Source organism: Ambystoma mexicanum, chromosome 5q (genome assembly GCF_040938575.1).
Source record: "Ambystoma mexicanum isolate Mex_15411 chromosome 5q, UKY_AmexF1_1, whole genome shotgun sequence".
Taxonomy (NCBI): Eukaryota; Metazoa; Chordata; class Amphibia; order Caudata; family Ambystomatidae; genus Ambystoma; species Ambystoma mexicanum.
Window position 1 is genome coordinate 498519515 of NC_090933.1, and position 19350 is coordinate 498538864.

General features: G+C 44.5%; 1 protein-coding gene across 4 annotated transcripts in view; it reads right to left on the reverse strand.

Moving 5' to 3' along the window:
• TRAPPC8 (trafficking protein particle complex subunit 8) overlaps nucleotides 1-19350 on the reverse strand; it is a 2435788-nt gene that overhangs the window by 319488 nt on the left and 2096950 nt on the right. For 2 of the 4 annotated variants that reach the window (XM_069620968.1, XM_069620966.1), the window contains 2 exons: nucleotides 17334-17402; nucleotides 17197-17237 (listed from right to left, as the gene is read on the reverse strand). In XM_069620968.1, coding sequence (XP_069477069.1) covers nucleotides 17197-17237; nucleotides 17334-17402 — 110 coding nt within the window. Of the gene's footprint in view, nucleotides 1-17196; nucleotides 17253-17333; nucleotides 17403-19350 lie in introns of all 4 variants that reach the window. The other 2 variants (XM_069620965.1, XM_069620967.1) reach the window with 1 other exon arrangement.

Consider the following 19350-nt stretch of genomic DNA (forward strand, 5'->3'; position numbering starts at 1 on the left):
GAAGGGAATGGCAGGTGACTGATATGATCCAGGGCTTGCTTGGGAGAGCACACCCTGATCAGCCAATCGTCCAGGTTGGGGTAGACGTGAATCCCCCCTCTCCTGAGGTACGCTGCCACAACCACCATCTTGGTGAAGACCCTCGGGCGGAGGTCAATCCGAATGGCAGGACCCGAAACAAGTGCGAGTCGCCAGCCGCAAACCTCAGGTACTTCCTGTGCTTGGGATTAATTGACACATGAAAGTAAGCATCATTGAGGTCCAGAGACACCAACCAATCCTGAAGTTGAAGGGCCTGGAGGACTTGAAAGAGTGACCATCTTGAACTTTTCCTTCCTGAGAGGCTTGTTCAACCAACGCAAGTCCAAGATGGGTCTCAACCCCCAGTCTTTCTTTGGGATCAAAAAATAAGGGGAATACCACCCCTTGTACCTCTCCGCTACAGGCACCAGTTCTATGGTGCCTTTCTCCAGCAGGGATAGGATTTCCTGCACAAGGAGCGGATCCAGACGCTTCAAAGAGCTTCCCCGGTGGATTGTCGTGAGGCCACTTTAGGAAGGGAAGGCAGTAGCCGTGGGCTATGATATCCAGAACCCACACATCTGAAGTAATAGTACGCCATTCTCCAAGATACTGCGCAAGTCTGCCCCCAACCGGCGAACCATGGGACATGGCCTCATGAATGAGCAGGAGTGGCTGCAGCAGTGCCTAAGGGCAAAGAGGCAACTGCCTGAGCGGCTTTGGCACCCCGAGTACCCCGTCCACCACGGATACTCTCACGTTGGCCCTTTGTTAGGGAGAATTCTCTGTTTAGGCTGAATTTCCTAACCTAGTGAGTCCCCCAGCAGCTTTGCTAGATTTTTGGGGTTTATTTTTTTCTCCTGCCAAGAGTGAGACTCTTTTACCCTCACTCTTGGGCATGATTTGAGTATGTTTCTTTGAATCTAGATGTGCTTAATGGGCTATGGGGTCTTTTACCCCATAGGTGTTCATGTGTTTTTGTGATATGTGTTACACAGCACCCTCAGTGCAGTAACACAGGGGTGTCATAGTGACCCCCCAGTATAGACTCCATACCCTGGGACTGACTACTGTCTCCCAGGGCATGTAAAGCCACCATTGACTTTACTAGTCTTAAATTCTGAACAGAACCAGTACAAACCATCATATTGTGGACGTTCTAGCTGGGGCAATTCGATTGCCCAGGGGTCTGTTAGTCGAGGGGGCACGTCTCCGTCCCCCCTGATGGAGTTTTGGCTGGTGGCAGTGGATACTACTTTTTATATTCAACCGCGAATATTTTCCTATGGGATTTCCCATTGTTTTAGGCTACTATCTTTATTTAATTATTTACGGTAGCCTCGAACATACCGCCGGTTTATTTAATTAATATTAATTATCCGGTTGGTATTTTTTGCCAAAACTTGATTCTAAAATGGCATTTGTGTTCTCTGCTGTGACTCCTACCCAAGTCGAGCCCTTTGTTCCACTTTTTGGCGGGCTTCTCCACAGAAGCCCTCCAAAGTGGTGCCACTCTGTCTGGGGTACTTAGGAGGGGTGGAGGGGGATTTAGGCACCCTGGACTGAGTTGCCTAGGCAACTCAAGTCACACTCCGTCCCGATTGGCCCAAGTGGTGAGCCGGCCGGCTCACCACTTAGCATGTTTGAGTGACAGCTAGGCTGAGTGAATGGGGGTTTTCTGCATAAAAGCAGGGCTTTGGGGACTGGAACTTCAGAAGTCGCCACAGGACCTAAGAATCCGACGAGGGAGAAGCTGAGCTGACCTGCCACGACGCCACCACCGGTGGAGCCCTGCTGGACCATCTCACCACTTTTCCCAACGACAGAGGAGATCTCCCACTGGAGAGTCTTCTTCCTTTGACTGGCGGGGATAACCAGTTTCACCGTCTTTTCGCCTTCCCGACGTACCTCGTGGCCGCCTTGCTTTGCCAAGCACCCCGGCAACCGGGATACCACGTTTTACCACGACCGCGAACAAAGGTACCACCTTTAACCGGAAAACTCTGCGGCTGGTTTCTTCCCTGGTAGTGCAACAACCTTCATCTTTCCTCCAAGTCGAGATCTTCTCTTCCCCCTAGACAACAACGCAACTTGCACCCACTGCCAGGAACAACTGCCACCGCTGGAGGATCTTTCCCACTTAAGGTACCGTGTCCCGCCTGGCTTCCCTTGCTACCGACTGTACGGGGTAGATTTAGCCCCCGGCTTTCGAACCCGAGTTAGCCTGGGACACCCTGGCTAAACTTTCCTAGAGCCTCTCTAAACTCTTTTTGAACCCTCTGCAAGACTTTCTAAGCCTAGTGTAACTGTGATCTTGGGCGCATTTGTGCTCTGCTCTCTCTAAGAGTGGGCCCAGTCTTTGGACTTTGGCTCACCAGTGACTTTTGCTCTTCTGCCTTGCTAACAGTGTTCCTGAACCTTAGAGTGGTGTACCTTTTCCATATTCTGTCTTTTTCCCTCCCTTTCTCACAAACTTATTGGAGTGCCATCTAGTTAAGCGCTCACCTCTGTATGAAAATAAGTGGTGTTTTACTGTGACTTATCTGATAAGGAAAAAGGGGTGTATATATTACAATAGTAACTGTGTTTAGAATATTTTACAACAAGAGTGCTGGAGTGTTTCAAACAGTGTGTTTTTAAATAAATAATTATATACTTTGATACCAAAGCTCTGGTCAGTGTTTGCTTGTATTGGTGTGTCTGAAGTGCCTATTGTGTATACTTTGCATACTGCCTAACTCTTCTTGAGAGAAGTCTGACTGCTCAGCCATAGCTACCAGGTAAATCTGGGTGGTACAGACTGCTACCAAGTGGGTTTACTGCTAACACCTGTAGTCCTAAATCTTTTGCAGTATTCCCTAAGGGAACTGCACAGGTTTCTGCCCAACAACCCTTTGACTGGCAGCTCCTCTCGATCTTTCAAAAGAGCAGTAAAAACAAAAGGAACCTCCCCTCCATTGCTGTCCCCTAGGACAGCAAGCCAGAGGTTGATGTACTGCAGCGCTCAAAGACTTTGCTGCAGTTTTGGAGGTCTGCAACCTCTCAAGGCTCTCGTCAGCCTTGCTGCCAAATAAATGAACACCATCAAAGGGCATGTTCAGAAGACAGCTTTGCATATCAGGAGCAAACCCCGACTTCCGCAACCACGCAAACCTGCGTAGGACGGTGCTCGCAGCCATGGACCGGCTGACACAGTCTGCTGCGTCCAACCCTGACTGAAGGGATTCACACAGCATCCTTGCCGTCACGCACGATGGCCAGGAAGCCATCCCTTTCCTCCCCCTCGGGAATATGCTCAGCCGCGTAGGAAATACAGGTCCACTGAGTGTGTGTAAATCTTGCCAAGGCACATGGGGAGTTGACCGCTTTCAGTGCCCATCAGTCGAAGCGCTTGTCGTCCCTATCCGGAGGGATGGTACGGTACGCCTGCTGCCTCGAGGTGGCCGTAGTCGCCTGAACCACCAAACTCTCAGGAGTGGGGTGAGTAGACAAATAGGTGGGGTCGCTTACAGATGGGCGGTACTTTTTCAACAAATTCTTATTGACCACCGGAAGCGATTCCGGGGCCTGCAAAGCCGATAAAACCCTCTTTTGTCATGTAAGATGGAAGGGCAATACCGGGTCAAAGGGGGGGGAGACCTTGGTCCAATATGTCAGTAAGGTCATCCTGAATAAAATCCTCAGGAGCATTGGACCACCACAGGTATTCGCAGACCCGAGACATGAGCCGCCGTTAGGAAGAGTCTGCATGAGCTCCCGGCTCAGGCCTACCAAACTCAACTTCTGGAGAAGTATCCAGGCCACTGGCGTTATGTAGGGACTGTCGCAACTCCTCCAATGGACTGTCACCCAACAATCCCGGAGCCTCATCCTGAGAAACAGGATCTTCAATTTCTGACCTTTCCTCCTCTTCAAAAATGTTAGGCAAAGGTTTGGACCCAGCCAAAGTGACAGAAAAGGTCCTGGGGCCCAATACCAGCCTCCCAGACGTAGAGGAAGCCCCAGGAAACTCCTCAGACACATTTCGCCCAAAAAGCGCAGAGGGCGCAGAGAGCCTCGACGTCGAGACCGCTGAGGGCTTCAACGCCGGAATCCGTCCCGATGGTATTGACGCCGCTACAGGCGTGGGCTGATAGGACGGAACAGGGACCGGTGCCGAACGAGTCAACGCCGGCGTCGGTACCTCCACAGGCTGCAACGGTCTCGCTGGGGATGAGGACTGAGACCTGGACGCACGGCTCTTGCGACTGCTCTTGTCCGCACAGGACCTCAAGGGCTCGCGGTGCGAGCCCAAAGGCATGCGAGCCGCAGATAGAGAGCGTTCTCTGCCGGCTTCGTGAGAAGGCACGACAGGAACAGTGCTTGCGACTGGAAAATTGCCAACATTTGAGCCTTAAAAGCCACCCACTCCTCTGGAGTCGAGGACGTCGTGGGACAGGCTACCTTCCGCATGGCACCATCCTCCGAAGAGGACAGGGAAGGCGACCGGTGTCGACGCTTCCGAGAGTGCCGCGAAGACGAGGAATGGCGGGTACCACTCCGGGACCGAGAACCTCAAGCTTCCTCCCGACGCGGAGAGTCGCCCCTCGAATCGTCGGTGGAAACGCTAGACTTCGATCCGGATTTACGGGACTTCAAGGGCTTACCTGCACGGAGCTTCCCCTTCCTTTCACGCAAGGCCTTGGCTGTTATAGACTGGCATTTGGAGGAGGAGTCGGTGTCGTGCGACTCACCCAGGCACCATAAGCAAATACGGTGTGGGTCGGTGAACGACATCTTGGACTTGCAGTCCCGGCAAGTCTTGAACCCGGACCTTGGAGTCGCAGGGGTCGAAGAAATAGACATGATAAGAGATAGAAGAATCCACGAGGCGCGCCAAGTTTTACGAAGCAATACATGTTCGCTGTCGGAAAAAAAGGAACTGAGGCAACAGGCGCCGTGCATCCTACATATAACATCCGGTGACATGGACCCTCAACGGAGGCCATTGAGGGACATCGGCTGGATACCATCGACACAGGACGCCCTCTGCTGAAAAGTTTCCGAAGTGCACAGCTGTGGGACACTACTGCCATAGATGTGGAATATGTCAGAGGAAACAATCCCTTCAAAATAAGGGTTCCCACATTGATGGTGTGTGTAACTTGTGTTATCAAATGGTGAAAGAAAAATGTGAAACATCTATTGATGGTATGCCTTAGTACGGGTGTATTGAGAATTGACCACTTTTCACATTTTGTTCATGACATACATTGGTTGTCAACACAGGAATTCTGGCTTCGTTTAAGGGAAGGCAAAAGACATTCTTGACATTGGAGGTGTTGAGGTTTCTAAAGGAAATTGAATTACGCATCACAAGCTGAATGCCCATAGTTTTCACTCTTAAAAATGTGTTCTGGTTACGGGCTATTACATTTTGCTAGATGGTGATATGCAATTTAATTTGAACACATTTTAAGAAATTGAGAATTGTTATGGTAAGTTAGGATTGTTAATTTAGCTATATGATTTATTTTTTTAGCTTTTGTAATGAACTGACAATAGTAGTATTTTGTGAAAATCGAATGTTGACTGATACACAATAAAAAAAAAGTTAAGATGCTTTACTACACCATCCATAACAACTTCATCAACTCTTTTTCCCCAACAATTCCCACTACCCTAATAAATAATCTTTCTTACTAGAAGTACTTCACCATTAACCCATATACCCACTAACTTTCTTTTACAATTACAGCAAAAAGATTGAAGACGACCGCTACCGAAGAAAATAACAATTTTTACATCCTACAAAGTGCGTACATTAGTATAGCATGTTGGGAGAAACCAAAGGGTGTCTCACTTACTAGTCCCCGGGGCCCTCTCTCAGGTGGCCAGGGCACGGCCATCGCCTTTCGATGCAGGTCCTGGGAGTGGACCAGTGTGGGAGGATCACCTGGGTGTGGGATCTTTGAGAAGTGGTGGTGAGACAACCAATGGTGAGACGCAGTATTCCCCCTTTCCCATACCCCATCCTACTTTGTAGGATTCTCCAATGTCCCAACTCCCCACTTACAAATCTCATTGGACATGTCCCGTTAATCAGGTCAGGCAAAGTCAGGCACTTGATCGTAATCACATTAATCTGACACCCATTAGCTCCGCCCACACGGGTAAAAGGCGGAATATAGAGACACACTCTGAGCAAGGTGAGACACAAGAAGGAGCAGTTCTTCCGGGCCGAAGGCAAACCCACTGGAGCAGGATGACCGATCGAGGGACCATAGCAAGGGATAGAGGAGGAACCCTGAAGATCGCTGCAGGAGGTCGTTGCCTCTGAGAAACCGTGAGGGAGACGCACAGAAGGGCAAATCGCAGACAAGAAGAAACCTGCATTGTGTTTCAAGGATGCCAGCGACCCTCCCGGGTGAACGACAGAGTTGGGGAGGCGAGACCGAACCTGTGGTATCAACCTTGACTCCTGAATCAAAGCCACAGAAACAAGCAAGAAGTGCACACAACCGGTGAGTTAGTGAAAGACCTGACAGGCCGGTTTGTGTCAAGGAAAGATTGAAGCTGCAACAGGGTATCGCATAAGAATAATAATAATAATAATGTTTGAAGGTTGCGCACGTGCTAATGAGACGTGACAGAAAGCAAATCAGTAATGAACTTTTAAGTTGCCGATAACAGTGAAGCCAGTGATACAGAGTAGCAGAGTGGTCCGGTGAAAGGAAGTAGCCCACTCGAACGTCCCTGCAAAATGTTTGTTGTCTTGTTAAAAAGTGGCAAAGTTAACGAACTCTGAAATGCGCAATGGTCCAGATTAAACTTGACAAAAGGGTAGGTTAAAAGGTGATTGCTTGAAGAGGAAGATTTCCTTGAACTTTTCTGATTGTGGTATAGAACTACCAATGCCAAGAAAAATTGCGGCAAATAAACATTAAAGAAGAGCTAAATTGAAAGTCAAAGTGGTCCTGCAGAGGTCTATGGTAAAAGCCACGCGGATTCCAAAGTCTTCGACATCAGACAAAGGTCCGAGCCCAACTGAGGGAGACTGGAAGCATGTAATAAGTTGGGGGAAGGGAACCCTTGCAAGTGCTGTGATTACGAGGTCCGGGCCAGGCTGAGGGAGATCTACGTTGAATCAGGTACATTTTGGTTGAAAGGTCCGAGCCGGACTATGTGAACTATTGATACCTTGAGAGGTCAGAGCCCGACATAGGGAGACCTATGTGAACTTTTGTTGAACTGTGAAGGAACTTTGGAAAGCAGGAATAAGTGACTTTAACGTGGAAGGCCAAGCTGGCCTTGACTCACGTTTTGAACTGCCTTTTGTCTATAACCTGAGCCAGAGTGCGTGATCCTGTTTACGGGGATCACCTTACTCCGTGCTGTCCAACGCGGGGAGGAGAGCTGACTCGTCACACTGATTCTCTATGCTATAACACTGACTTTCCTTTGCATACACATTCCCCTTTACACACTTTTGTATAAGAGCTAGGGCAGGCATTAGGTTTTGGTAGTATAGGCCATTTTCATTTGACAGACTGACTAGGACTGTGTTTTCTTTATTTGATGGTAGAGACTATTCCCATTTTAGCTATAGGGCAAAGAAAGAGTTTTTCCTAAGCCCACAAATCGAATAAATGTTTTGAAACTTTTGTGTCAGTGGCATACTTCTGATACCATGCCTCCCTTACAATGTATATCTCTCTAATTGTAGCAATGAACTTTCACTATAAATTAGTCTAGAATATTCTGTTCTACTCAACATCGTATTTCACTCTCTCATTATATTGCAACATCACACTCTTACTATTCCCATCTAAATACTGCTCTTTATTCAATAAACCACTGATCAGGTTCTTCGTCTAAGGATTTCCTCAGTGGCAAACACCTCTGTTGCTGCTCTCCAGTGGTTTGTCGCGTCCATTACAGTTTTTGTCTAACCTTCGATGGTTTATTCACTGACTTCTTGGCCTCTAAATTCGGTGTTCCTCAGAGTTCCGCCTTGTCACTACTGTTGTTCAACCTCAACACCTACGTGAAGCCCTCCCACGTCATTCTTTCTCAGACCGATGTTGAATTTCAGTGGTATGCAGATGACACCCAATATTTTTTAAACTCTCTTGCTGCCCTTTGTCTGATCATACTATGCTTTCAGACATTCTTTGTCAATTTATGACCTGGATGCAATAGAACATGCTCAGGCATAACACTATGGAAACCGAGATGATGCAGATACATTCTCGTAATTCTGTAAGTACTCAAATAGCTCTACCATCCTTGTTTCAGTTTAACTCTGGGTGTATTGCTATCTAAAACAAAGTTAAATCCATTGAGGTTTACCTGGAACCAACTGTTACACTACTCCATCCAAATTAATCAGACTATACGAAACATGTCCTGCTACGGAAGACTACTTCAGCTGATTCAGCCTTTTTTTTCTTCAGGTCATGTTTCTATTATAGATAAACAATAGTCTGTTCTAAACCGACGAATGACTGTAGTTCGCTATATGTTGGCTCTTCAAAATCTCTATGCCACAGGATCCAGGTTACTTTAAAACAATTCTGCTAGAAGCATGCTTAACCTTTCCTATCGGTCACACATCACTCCTGTGTTGAGGCAGCGTCACTGACTTCCTGTTGCTGCGAGGATTCATTTTAAAGTTCCTTAATTGGTACACACGTCTCTATGGTAGGGTCCCCTCAACCCTGACTAAGAGGATTTCTCTTTATACTTCTAATCATTGCGCTGCTCGTCAGCGATTAAGCGTCTTGTTCCTCCCAGATCCAGACTCAATTTGGACAGAGGTAGACATTTTGTGGTTCGAGGTGCTAAAATCTGGAATACTCTCCATTCTTCCCTTCAGTTGGAGATAACCCTGGCTAGATTTCAGAAATCAATAACACGGCTTCCAGTATCATCTCTGACTAATACTATTACATAGAAAAACGTACTTCCCATGATCATCTCCTCCCTGCAATTTAGTGCTTGCATGCCTTCAGGTGTGAGTGCTTTAGATATACAATATCAAATCTAATATATTTCTTTTGTATTGTAATTTGACAAAATAAGCCTTTAACAAAGTTTAAAAAAAGAAAAACATTCCATCAAAACTATACATAATATACAATTTTAAACAGCACTAAAATACATTTGAAGCTTAATTCACAATGTTTTAAACGGTTCCATGTGATATTTTTGCGGTAAAAATATCGCAATGCAAAAATATCGCCGTATTTTTGCCGCAAAAACAACACATGGGCCCTGCGGGGGACACCCCTGCATCATTTTATTATGTGCGAGGGACACCCCCGCCACCCCTGCTCCTAATATTTTCGCCACCAAAAATATCGCCTATGGCCGTTCCCGACGACCATATGTACGGCGATATTTTTGGTGGCGAAAATATTACCTGATACCGTTTTAAACACTAGAAAACACTTGATCAATAAAAATTGTCATATAAAACACACCTAAAATTAATTAATTACAATCTTACTATGAATATCATTATAATATGTAATTCTGTTATCACAGATAAATCCATTTTCCATAACTACAGAAATTCTGTTGGATGGTATTCATAATATTCTGTATGTCATCCTTGATCAACTAGTCAGTTTTAAACGTTCTATGAAACCCACTACAGCCAAGACCATGCTGGTAGTTCTTCCCTCTATGCATTCATTCATTCCAGAACCGCAGTGTGCCATCAGGAAATCACATATAAACATATTTGCTAAAGTATATTGCACGGTTACCAGCTAATGCTTTACAAGATGTCACTAAATGATAAAGACTTTGTATTTCAACCGTGTCACCACAATACCTACAACTGGACATTTCAACTGTGCATATGCCATAATTTACCAAGATATGTTTAGTTTGATACAAATTCCATCTCACTTTAAAAAAATCTCGCCTTATCAGTTTATTTGGATAGTCAAGTAGGGTGCTATTTGCAAACCTAGTTTGTTATCGAGACAAAAATGACTCAAAGACTTGTAAGCGTGCACTGTCTCTATTATTTTTATCCAGTCTCTTTCATAGATGGTAAGCTTTACCTTAAATCGGATTGCAAAGCAGGTCATCCTCCAGCACATCCATTTCACAAAGCAACTTTTCACAGCATTAGGTGTATTGATTAATGAGGTCTCTATATAAAGAATCTCTTACAGGGGAAATTATTTGTCTAAAGTACTAAGAATCTCCACTTGGCTCTACCCAACATGGAATTTATATCCAGCTCATATAAGATTGCGGGAATAAGCAGAGTTCTGGAGGTTTAAGGTTCTCCACCAAATAATTCTCTCTATTTCCCAAAAGCAATTCCATACAAGATCTTAGGTAATACTTTACCCTCATAGAATTTTATTATGGGGATGAATGAGAATTTTCCCAATTTTAAGTCAACCCGACACATTTGAGAAGATAGAGCTGTAGCACGAGTCTTCAGTCATTCCCTCAACCGCGATTTGTGAAATTTGGCTACAGCCGCAAGTCCCAGATAGATTAAGCTATTAACTTGTTTGAGGGTCTCACCTTGTACAGACCAATTAAAATCTAATCTATCAGTAAGGCACCCACCATGAAATGGATTGTGTGTGGTGTTGAACAAGATTATTTTTAAAGATTGTGGGTGAAGCCCAGAAAATGACTAACGGAACACCCTTCCCAAGTCTGCAATTGCCCAGTCAACCTACCTCACATGCAGGAGCCAATCTTTGAGATAGGGAAAACATGTAGATGTTCTCCGTGGCATAGTGAGAAGAATCAATTTCCATCCCCTAAGTGAATGACTGAGGAGCTCATGACCAACAAGAGAGGCAGCGTAGTAAACAGACCGTGCCTTTGACATACAAATAGCCTAAGATACATCTAACATTTATGGTGGTGTGGCAACAAAACAAAGGCACCTTGAACATTGAGGAGCAGCAATAACTCCTGATGTGCCAGGGCCTGAACTATCTGGGCCAGAATGACCATTTTGAATGGACACTTATTGAGGAACTTTGAGGTGCCTCAGGTCCACGATGAGCCAGAGACCGTGTCTCGTTTTGTACCAGGAAATATTGGGAATGCCATCCCTGGCCTTGCTCCACGGAGGTACCTAGTTTCCAGCCCCTGTGAGTAGAAGTTGGGGAATCTCCTCAAACAACACTGAATACAGAAATCTCATAGCAAGAGAGGAGAGTTGTGGGATTTTTCGTTCAGAAATGAGATGAGGTAACAATAGGAGATGATTTAGAGGACCCAATGGTCTAATGTTATCTTCTCTCACTAAAAGATGGAGCTGCTCCTCGCAGTTGAGAGATGGGGGAAAAGAGAAGAGGAATAAGAGGTTTTGTCTGGGTACAAATGGGGAACACAGGTGGACTGCTGCTCTTGGCAGGTGCCTTTTGCCCATTGCAGGACAAAAAAAACACATCTATGCTGCTGCTGATCACTGAATCTTTGCTTCTGAAGGGGATAGACAACGTTACTAACTGTGATGACGTCTCCACTCTGTTTATAATCCCTTTCCTCTATGCTTACAGATCTGTCTTAATGGGACGGCCAGGGCCTTTAGCACAGCAAAGGCCTTCAAATTGTGGAGCCAGCATGTGTGTGCTGGTTAAGTGGCATGCACGCATGCTTGCTCCAACTCCTGACAATACCTGCAAGGCCCCCTTCAACCCCTGTCCGAGCCAGTCAGGTCAACTAACTACATTATATTAGGCGGTTGGAGGGCCAGGGTATGAAAGAAAGGGTACTATGAACTTGTAATATAGTAGCCACTTTTTCTTACTCCTAGAAACAATTCCCTTTCCTCCATACTTCTAGGATTATATCAAGCTAACTTCCCTCGCAAAGGAAGGACCACATGGGCATAAAGATCCTTTGAGGGAGCTCTGACTGGAATTGTGTGATACACAATACTATCCACCCGGCAACCGATGCCTTAGTCAAGGGGTACCTACAAACATTTTCTACGGAGTCTACATGTTTTGTTTGGTCTTTGTCTGGAGGCTGAATTAATTGTTGGCAATAGACCAACACTTGAAGCACCCCCAAAAATGCTTGGTGAGCCAATAATATTGATTGAACATAAAATGTTACATACCACTTCACAGGCTCCATTATAAACCGAGAGGTTTTTTCTTTACTATTACCAACAGTGGTGATTTGAGAGACTCCCTCATTACAGGTTTACCATCTTTATTGTGGCAATGGTAGAGGTTTTACTGGAATCCTGCTAGCCGTATATTTAAAAAAATCCTCACCCATACTGTTATTTTTGTTGTTGGAGTAAATCATTTGTTTGTCAGCGCCCTCGTGCCTACGGGTCCAAGGTCTGCGATATACAAATAATTAAAGTAACATAAAGAGATCATAGGTCTACCAAACATTATGCACACAAGGGTAACATTTGACAGTCCGATACATTACACAGTGACAGTAGACAGAGATGCCCGTTTTTGCATCCCCTTACAATGTCCTTCTAGAGAAACCGTTTTACTTGTATTTAAGAAAAGCAGTGTGCTTTGTTCATGTACAGATTAACACATCAGGGAATATTTTACAAGTTTAACCTACACCTATGGAGTGGAGGGAAACATGTATGTATACCAAGGTGCTATTCTAACTTGTAATGTAGCCATATTTAGTGGTAGCAGCATTTAATGGAATTGTGCTGGAGTATAAACGTATAAACTCACTTAAGCCTGTAGTCAGCATTTGTGTTACCAATGCATCTGCAATGAGACTCCATGAGACGTGGTTTGGTGGTTCTCCCGAAAGGAACATTTGTTGAAACTAGTGTTGAGCAGTGCATTTTAAAGCACATTGTGTTATTAACAGTAGCAAGATATGAAAATATGTAAAAAAAAAAAAAAGATAAATGAAGTTTGCGAGCACTGCTAAAAGGAATCATTGTGAAAAACGGAAACTATGCCAAATCATGCATTTTAAAGCACTTTGGGCGTTGTAATACTGACCAAAAATGTGATGGTATTAAAATCAAAAGTCACAGGAGATCTAGAACTTCACAAAGAAATTTTGCGAAAATTCATTGAATATTAACAGAAAATGTGCCGGTATCGTGAACTTGAGAAATTCACTGCCACTGGGTGGCATTACTGGGGCTTTTGAGGGAAGCATCCCAGTTATTAATCTTTAAAAGGAAACTGAAGACATCTATTTGCATCTTAATATGATGCTCAGACCCTTTTCTCTCCCTCACTGGACCCCATGGGTCTCACCAGCAATAGCACCCCAAAGACATTTATGGCGATAAAGCACTTTACAAAACTCAGCACATAACATTTGACCCTGCACATTAAAGATAGCAGCAACTGGATAGACATGAGAGACTTGACATTTTTAATTTCATGACTATGCAATGCAGAGGATACATTACCTGGTAATAGATATAATTACTAGGGTATTGGGAATATGTGCTTGCTAATGATCGCAGCATCAGCACATGGAAGGCTGCATATTAAAAACAAAAATATTTGTGTCAGCACACACAAATAACTGATTACATTCAAAGGCCAAATCCTGTGGCTTCATCAATGCTTATTCTTTTTAGTATGCATCTTACTCTCATGGGCTCCTTCTTTAATCCTCTCAGCTGCTCCCATGCTTCACCCTTTGATTCTGACAGTACATGATATTAATGCCCTTCTGCCTACACCCTGAAGTCGAATTTGACAGTACAATATAAACATTATACAAATTCAGCAAGTGCTAAACTTTGGAGGCAGTCCCCTTAAAACCGCCACTGCTACTGTGTCTGGCTTGAGAGCAAAGCCATAGAGTAAGTAAGGTCGGGGGGGGAGGAGGTTTGGGGGGGATTGGGGGAAGCAGAGCAAATGGTTTGAAAGGCCGAAAATGGGCCACAAGCCGTATATTTATTTCATTTATAGAGTGCACAGCAACCTGTAGGCATTGAGGCGCTGTTACAGTGAACCGGTTACTTGCAGGTGATACAGCAGAAATATAAATTGTACAGTTGGTAGGGTGAGGCAGTGCAAAGAAAATGCAAAAGGAATGCAGTTGGTAGGGTGCGGTAGTGCAGGGCAGCGTAATGTGTAATGGGATTGCTGGTAGGGTGAGGCAGTGCAAAGCAGATGCAAAAGGAATGCAGTTGGTAGGGTGCCGTAGTGCAGGGCAGCGTGATGTGTGATGGGATTGCTAGGCAAACAACCAGGTTTTGAGGGATTTTCGGAAGGCGCAGTAGGAGGGTTCCCCTCTTATGGTGGGGGAAAGAGAATTCCATTGTCTGGCTGTAATGGATGTGAAACTTCAACCTCCCACTTTTGAGCGTCTTACTTTGGGCTGTATAAATCGATTCACGTACATAAACCTTGTGGGTCTAGATGACTGGGCTTTTGTGAATTTCTGCAAGAGTTAGGAGGGAGCTGTGTTGGACAGGCATTCATGCGGGATGGACATGGTTTTGAAGATGATCCGTTCGCGGATAGGCAGCCACAAATAAGTTATTATACTTTATACAGGATGTAGTCCTATACAGCTGGAATTTGACTAGTATATACTGCATGGAGAGTATGATCTGATTAAGGAGAGGGGCATCACTTCCTGATTAGTATGAAATTAAGACATTGCCTTAGGAAGAAAGATGAAACCTGTGAGAAGAAGCAGACCATCCCTTTGGAAGATTGTGTAGGGTACAGATGTAGATAAAGCCTGAACAACGGCGATTCATCAAGTGGACGTCACCGTCACTAAAAAGGCAGTATTCCACAAAACTAGCTTGTTATAAGAGGAGGGCATGCACCGGAATGATTTGTATAGCACATATAGGTCACACAGCGGGTTAGGGGCTTCCACCGGAGGTGTAGGAATAACTGCCAGCCCCATCTAAATGAAATTTGATCATAGGATTCAAACCTGAACAGGATACATATTAAGAACTCGTGTAGAGACCAATAGCTGCCAAATGTCATCATCACCTCTTTCACTCTCCTAGAGTTACCCGCAGCGGTCCCCACACTCTCCTGCCCCTCAGGTAACCTCCCCTCTACTTCCCACCTTCCACCACACTCCCACCCTGCTACTGTACTCCCTCCCTATTTTCAAAAGTGTGGCTTTCCCACAGCAAATGCAGCACATTAAAGACAAGGGATGCAATTGGTTTTCCGATAATGCCATCTCGCCATAGTGAGCAATTGGTCCAACTAACACTGAAATGGTTTGATTACTGTAGAATTCTTTCAGGCAACCTGAGAAATCACGATGCACTCCAGTCAGATACCCAGATACACCACAGTCAGCCCCTCAACAAACATATCAAGTTCAGCGATTGAGGGATCCAGGGGAGTTGGAGTGAAAATAGAATCTATGTAAAAAAGGGAGAGAAATGCCAGCCCTTGTTCCACCTTTGACGTCCAAAAACCAATGTCTGTCCAGTCAATGAGGAGTCATGAGAATTAGGGGCAACCTCTGGCATTGTTTAGATTTGATGATCACCTGCTTGATGAGCGGGACCGAGGGTCAGCCATCATATAAACCCAAGAAATTAGGAGACCACACTACTTGAGAACAGACACCCAGAAAAGCAAAGCTACTGAAGGGCTACTATTTATTACAGCCTTTGCATTTACCATAAAGTCCTTAACTCCACCAGGTTTCACACCTTGTTGCCGTTGTCAAAGATTTGTTGGTGGATTTGTCAAATACACAAGATCTCCTCACAGGTTCTGTCTGCTGCCTTCCAGGGTTAGACAGGAAGTCTTGCAGCAACACCCCAGCCAATGTGTTTCACAGAAATTACTCTACTCTAAATGGGCTGGGTGAGGGCGGGGTCTTTGCTCACCACCTCCAGAATGATTGGAAGGTGCACTGTTTTACTGTGCCGCAAAAAACAAAACCATCCATTTTGTCCACCCCTCAACTCTGAGGGAAAGGGAATGTCCTGTATAAAAAGACTATGGAGTGTTGCACGCTCTGCTCATCTCAGGGTGAAATCCTTGGTTTTGTAACCAGTTATCGGTCAGCTACCTCTTTCCGGGCAAGATATTAGGGCTTTGTTTGGTACTACTGTTCCGCTCTTAAAGTACCCTTCTTATTGTGATGGAGATTGTTGAATTGTGCTAGCAATGAAATCAGGGGGCATCTGTTCAAGCGACCTGCTGTATCATGCCTTCAAACAGTACAGCTGTACGCTCCCTTGCATAGATAGATTTCTTTCCCGGTTAGATAATCCTGTGGACGTACAGATTGTGGCTCTGTTTTCAGGTCATTTCTCGGGGGCCTGTCTCCATCCAAGATGTTTCATTGTGGTTGGGAAACGCCTCTGTGAATAATGGCTCACCTTACTCGGCCATTATTACATCCCCATTCCAACCACATCCCTCATTAAGGATCACAAATCAGCAGCCATCTTGGAGTATTGTTTACTCACACTGGCTCCAGGTGAACCTTTTCTATCGGAGAGATGCTCAGGTAAGGTCCCCTCTGCAAAGTTTGAACCTGCTGATCTGTGACCATGCTGCATCCCCTCGCCCGATTTCTTTTGTTCTGTTGATGCACCTAATCACGCCTGCCATCTTAGAGCGCCAACCTTGGTGGCAGGGGGAAATCAGTGGCTCATCATGATCTTTCAGTGAATTTCAGTCATTTGCTTTTCATTGTTGGGTTCTGCTGGTTCCTCCCATTTTTATCCTGGAGCTGTCATTTTATGAGAAAAAACAGAGCCAGACATTTGCTCACACCAGCAGCCTAGGCCACCCCCCACCGCCTCCCCTATCAACTTTTAATTGATATTAAACTTAACTTTTTTCACTGAAACAGCTCTATATATTTCAAACATTTGGACAGCATATATGCTAGACTAGTGGCAATAAAACACTTTGAAGGGTTCAAATGCTAATAAAGCCTGAATCTTTGTCTAGCGGACACCACTGAAAAGGTGGTCTTCCATGAAACTAGCATAATATTAGAGATAGGTGTGAATAGTTTACATGATAACATTCAGGTTCTACAGCGGGTTTGTTCCAACTATGTTTTGCTAAGATCATGAGATGAACAAAAGTTCTCAACCACTTAAATACTTAATTGTGCGGTGTTCGACACACAAACACAGGCTTACTTCAAGCAGGCAGTGTCGAGAATGAATAGGAAAGCAGTATTCCAAGTTAAAAACATATGCACTTTGTTTAAGAAAACAAATATACAGACCTGTTCACTTTCGAAGACAATATCACCAAAAGTATATCTGCCTTGGTGTTTATATCCTGAAGAATAAATAAAAAAACAAATCAAAACAAACATAACATCTAAAAGTAAAACCTTTCCAAATTAGAAAATAAACATACCTTCTGAGGCTTTACATCTTATTGACTTAAAGCATAACTTTCCTCTTTCTCTACTAGTAAGTTTAGAATCTGAAAAACAAAATTGTGAAACAGCTTCAGTATTGAGTAATGTTGAAGAACCAATTTGAAACAAACTCATAATTTATAGTAAGACATACTTTCAACATTATGTGAAATATTTCTAGGTATTCCTTAAGTGATCCATTTCCAAATCGTTCCATACAATTGACATGGGTATAAACATCTGTTTTTACAGAAAGAAGGTCTAAGTAAAATGTGTCTCTACAAGACTGGGGACCACAAAGCAATCATAATTAATTGCGTTTTATTCTCATTCATAAAAAAATGACATTTTATATTCAATTTTTTTTTAAACAATCATAAAATGATCAAATTACATAAAATACATAAAAAACAACACAAGAGGAAACACTACACATAGGTCTTGTTCCCATAGTATACTCAATGACCAAAACCCCAGAGGCTGACAAGTCTGATACAAATGACACCATCAATGGAGCAAGTAAAGGGTTGGGTGTGCATTTCTGATGACCAGTAACAGAATCTCGTCCAATTGCTTTTCGACTACGAACGTGCAGAAGGTTTCCTTGAGGTCAGAATGATGGTCAGGCAGCTAAGCGCATTGATAGCTGGGAGCGGTGCGAAGGACACTGCCCTGCTGCTGGAGAATGAGACCACGATGGAGAGGCAGCTGCCACAGTCTGTCCCTCATTCATTTCATTATGTCCGAGAACCAGAATTTGACCAGACACTTGGGGGCTATCAAGATCATGGAGTATCCACTGCTCTCTGCAAATGTGGTTCAAACCTTCTGAAGCAGAGGAAGTGAAGAGAAAGCAGAAGCAAACAGATTGCTCCAATCCAGGAGAAGAGCATTTTCCCATTGAACCCTTACCCTCCATCTTCCGAGTGGCATAGGGAATGCATTTGCGATTGATGGAGGTCACAAGCAGGTTCACTGAAGGGTACCCCCAGCACTGGACGAGCTCTGCTAACACATTCTGTCAAATCTACTATTCATGGTTGGAGTCAAAAAGTCTTCTCAAGTGGTCTTGTACATTCAGGTCTCCTCCCACACGAACTAACTTGATGGAGAGCTGGTCGGAGAACGTCCAAACCCAGACAGTCACTACAAACTAGCACAGCTGGGGAGACTTTGTGCCTCCCTATTTGCTGAGATGAAAGATGGCTGTTGAGCTGTCCGCCTGGATCAAAACTCTCTATTAAAGATTGCTTGCCACTCCAGTAGACTGGTGTGTATAGTCTTGCGCCAACTCAGACCTTGGGCTGTGAAATTTAAACTTTGAGGGCACCCCCGACAAGGGATGTCATTTCACCAAAATGCCAGGGGTAGCTGAAGTGACATCACGTGACCCTTGACCTCTGACCACACCCAAAGTGACATTACGGGAAGCGATGGAACACAATCTTCCACCCCTTGACAAACCAGGAAGTGGCATCACATAGCATTGTTCCTAAGTACATTACGATAAATATGGTTATACATTACATACAAGAATGAATCACCATTTGTATCGTTAATATCAGTGTGCATAGGCTCATATTACTAAATTAGAATGCAAGCAGACGTCCAAGGCCAAATGATAATGATGTGTTATTATATAACACTTATGCTGAAGCCCTATTTATAGAACCAATATACATACAATACTACCCAACCTGTGTTGGTAGTCATTTATAGACCTCAGAAGAAGGCTTAGTTGGCCTTGCCCGTATTCGAACGTGCAACCTGCAGATCACACACACATGGCAGCAGCGAGCGCTCGACCCACTGAGCTATCTTACCAGCTATAGCTATCTGACCGGCTATAGTAAAATGAGCAATTACATGTCTAAATGTTCTAAAAGTCAGAAGAACAAGTTACTTACCAACTGGTAACGTTCTTTCGATTGGATGTTCCTCCAACGTATTCCACATCTTTGACATGTAATGTCCACAACTGTGTAGTTCAGAAACTTTTTCGGCAGAAGGCGT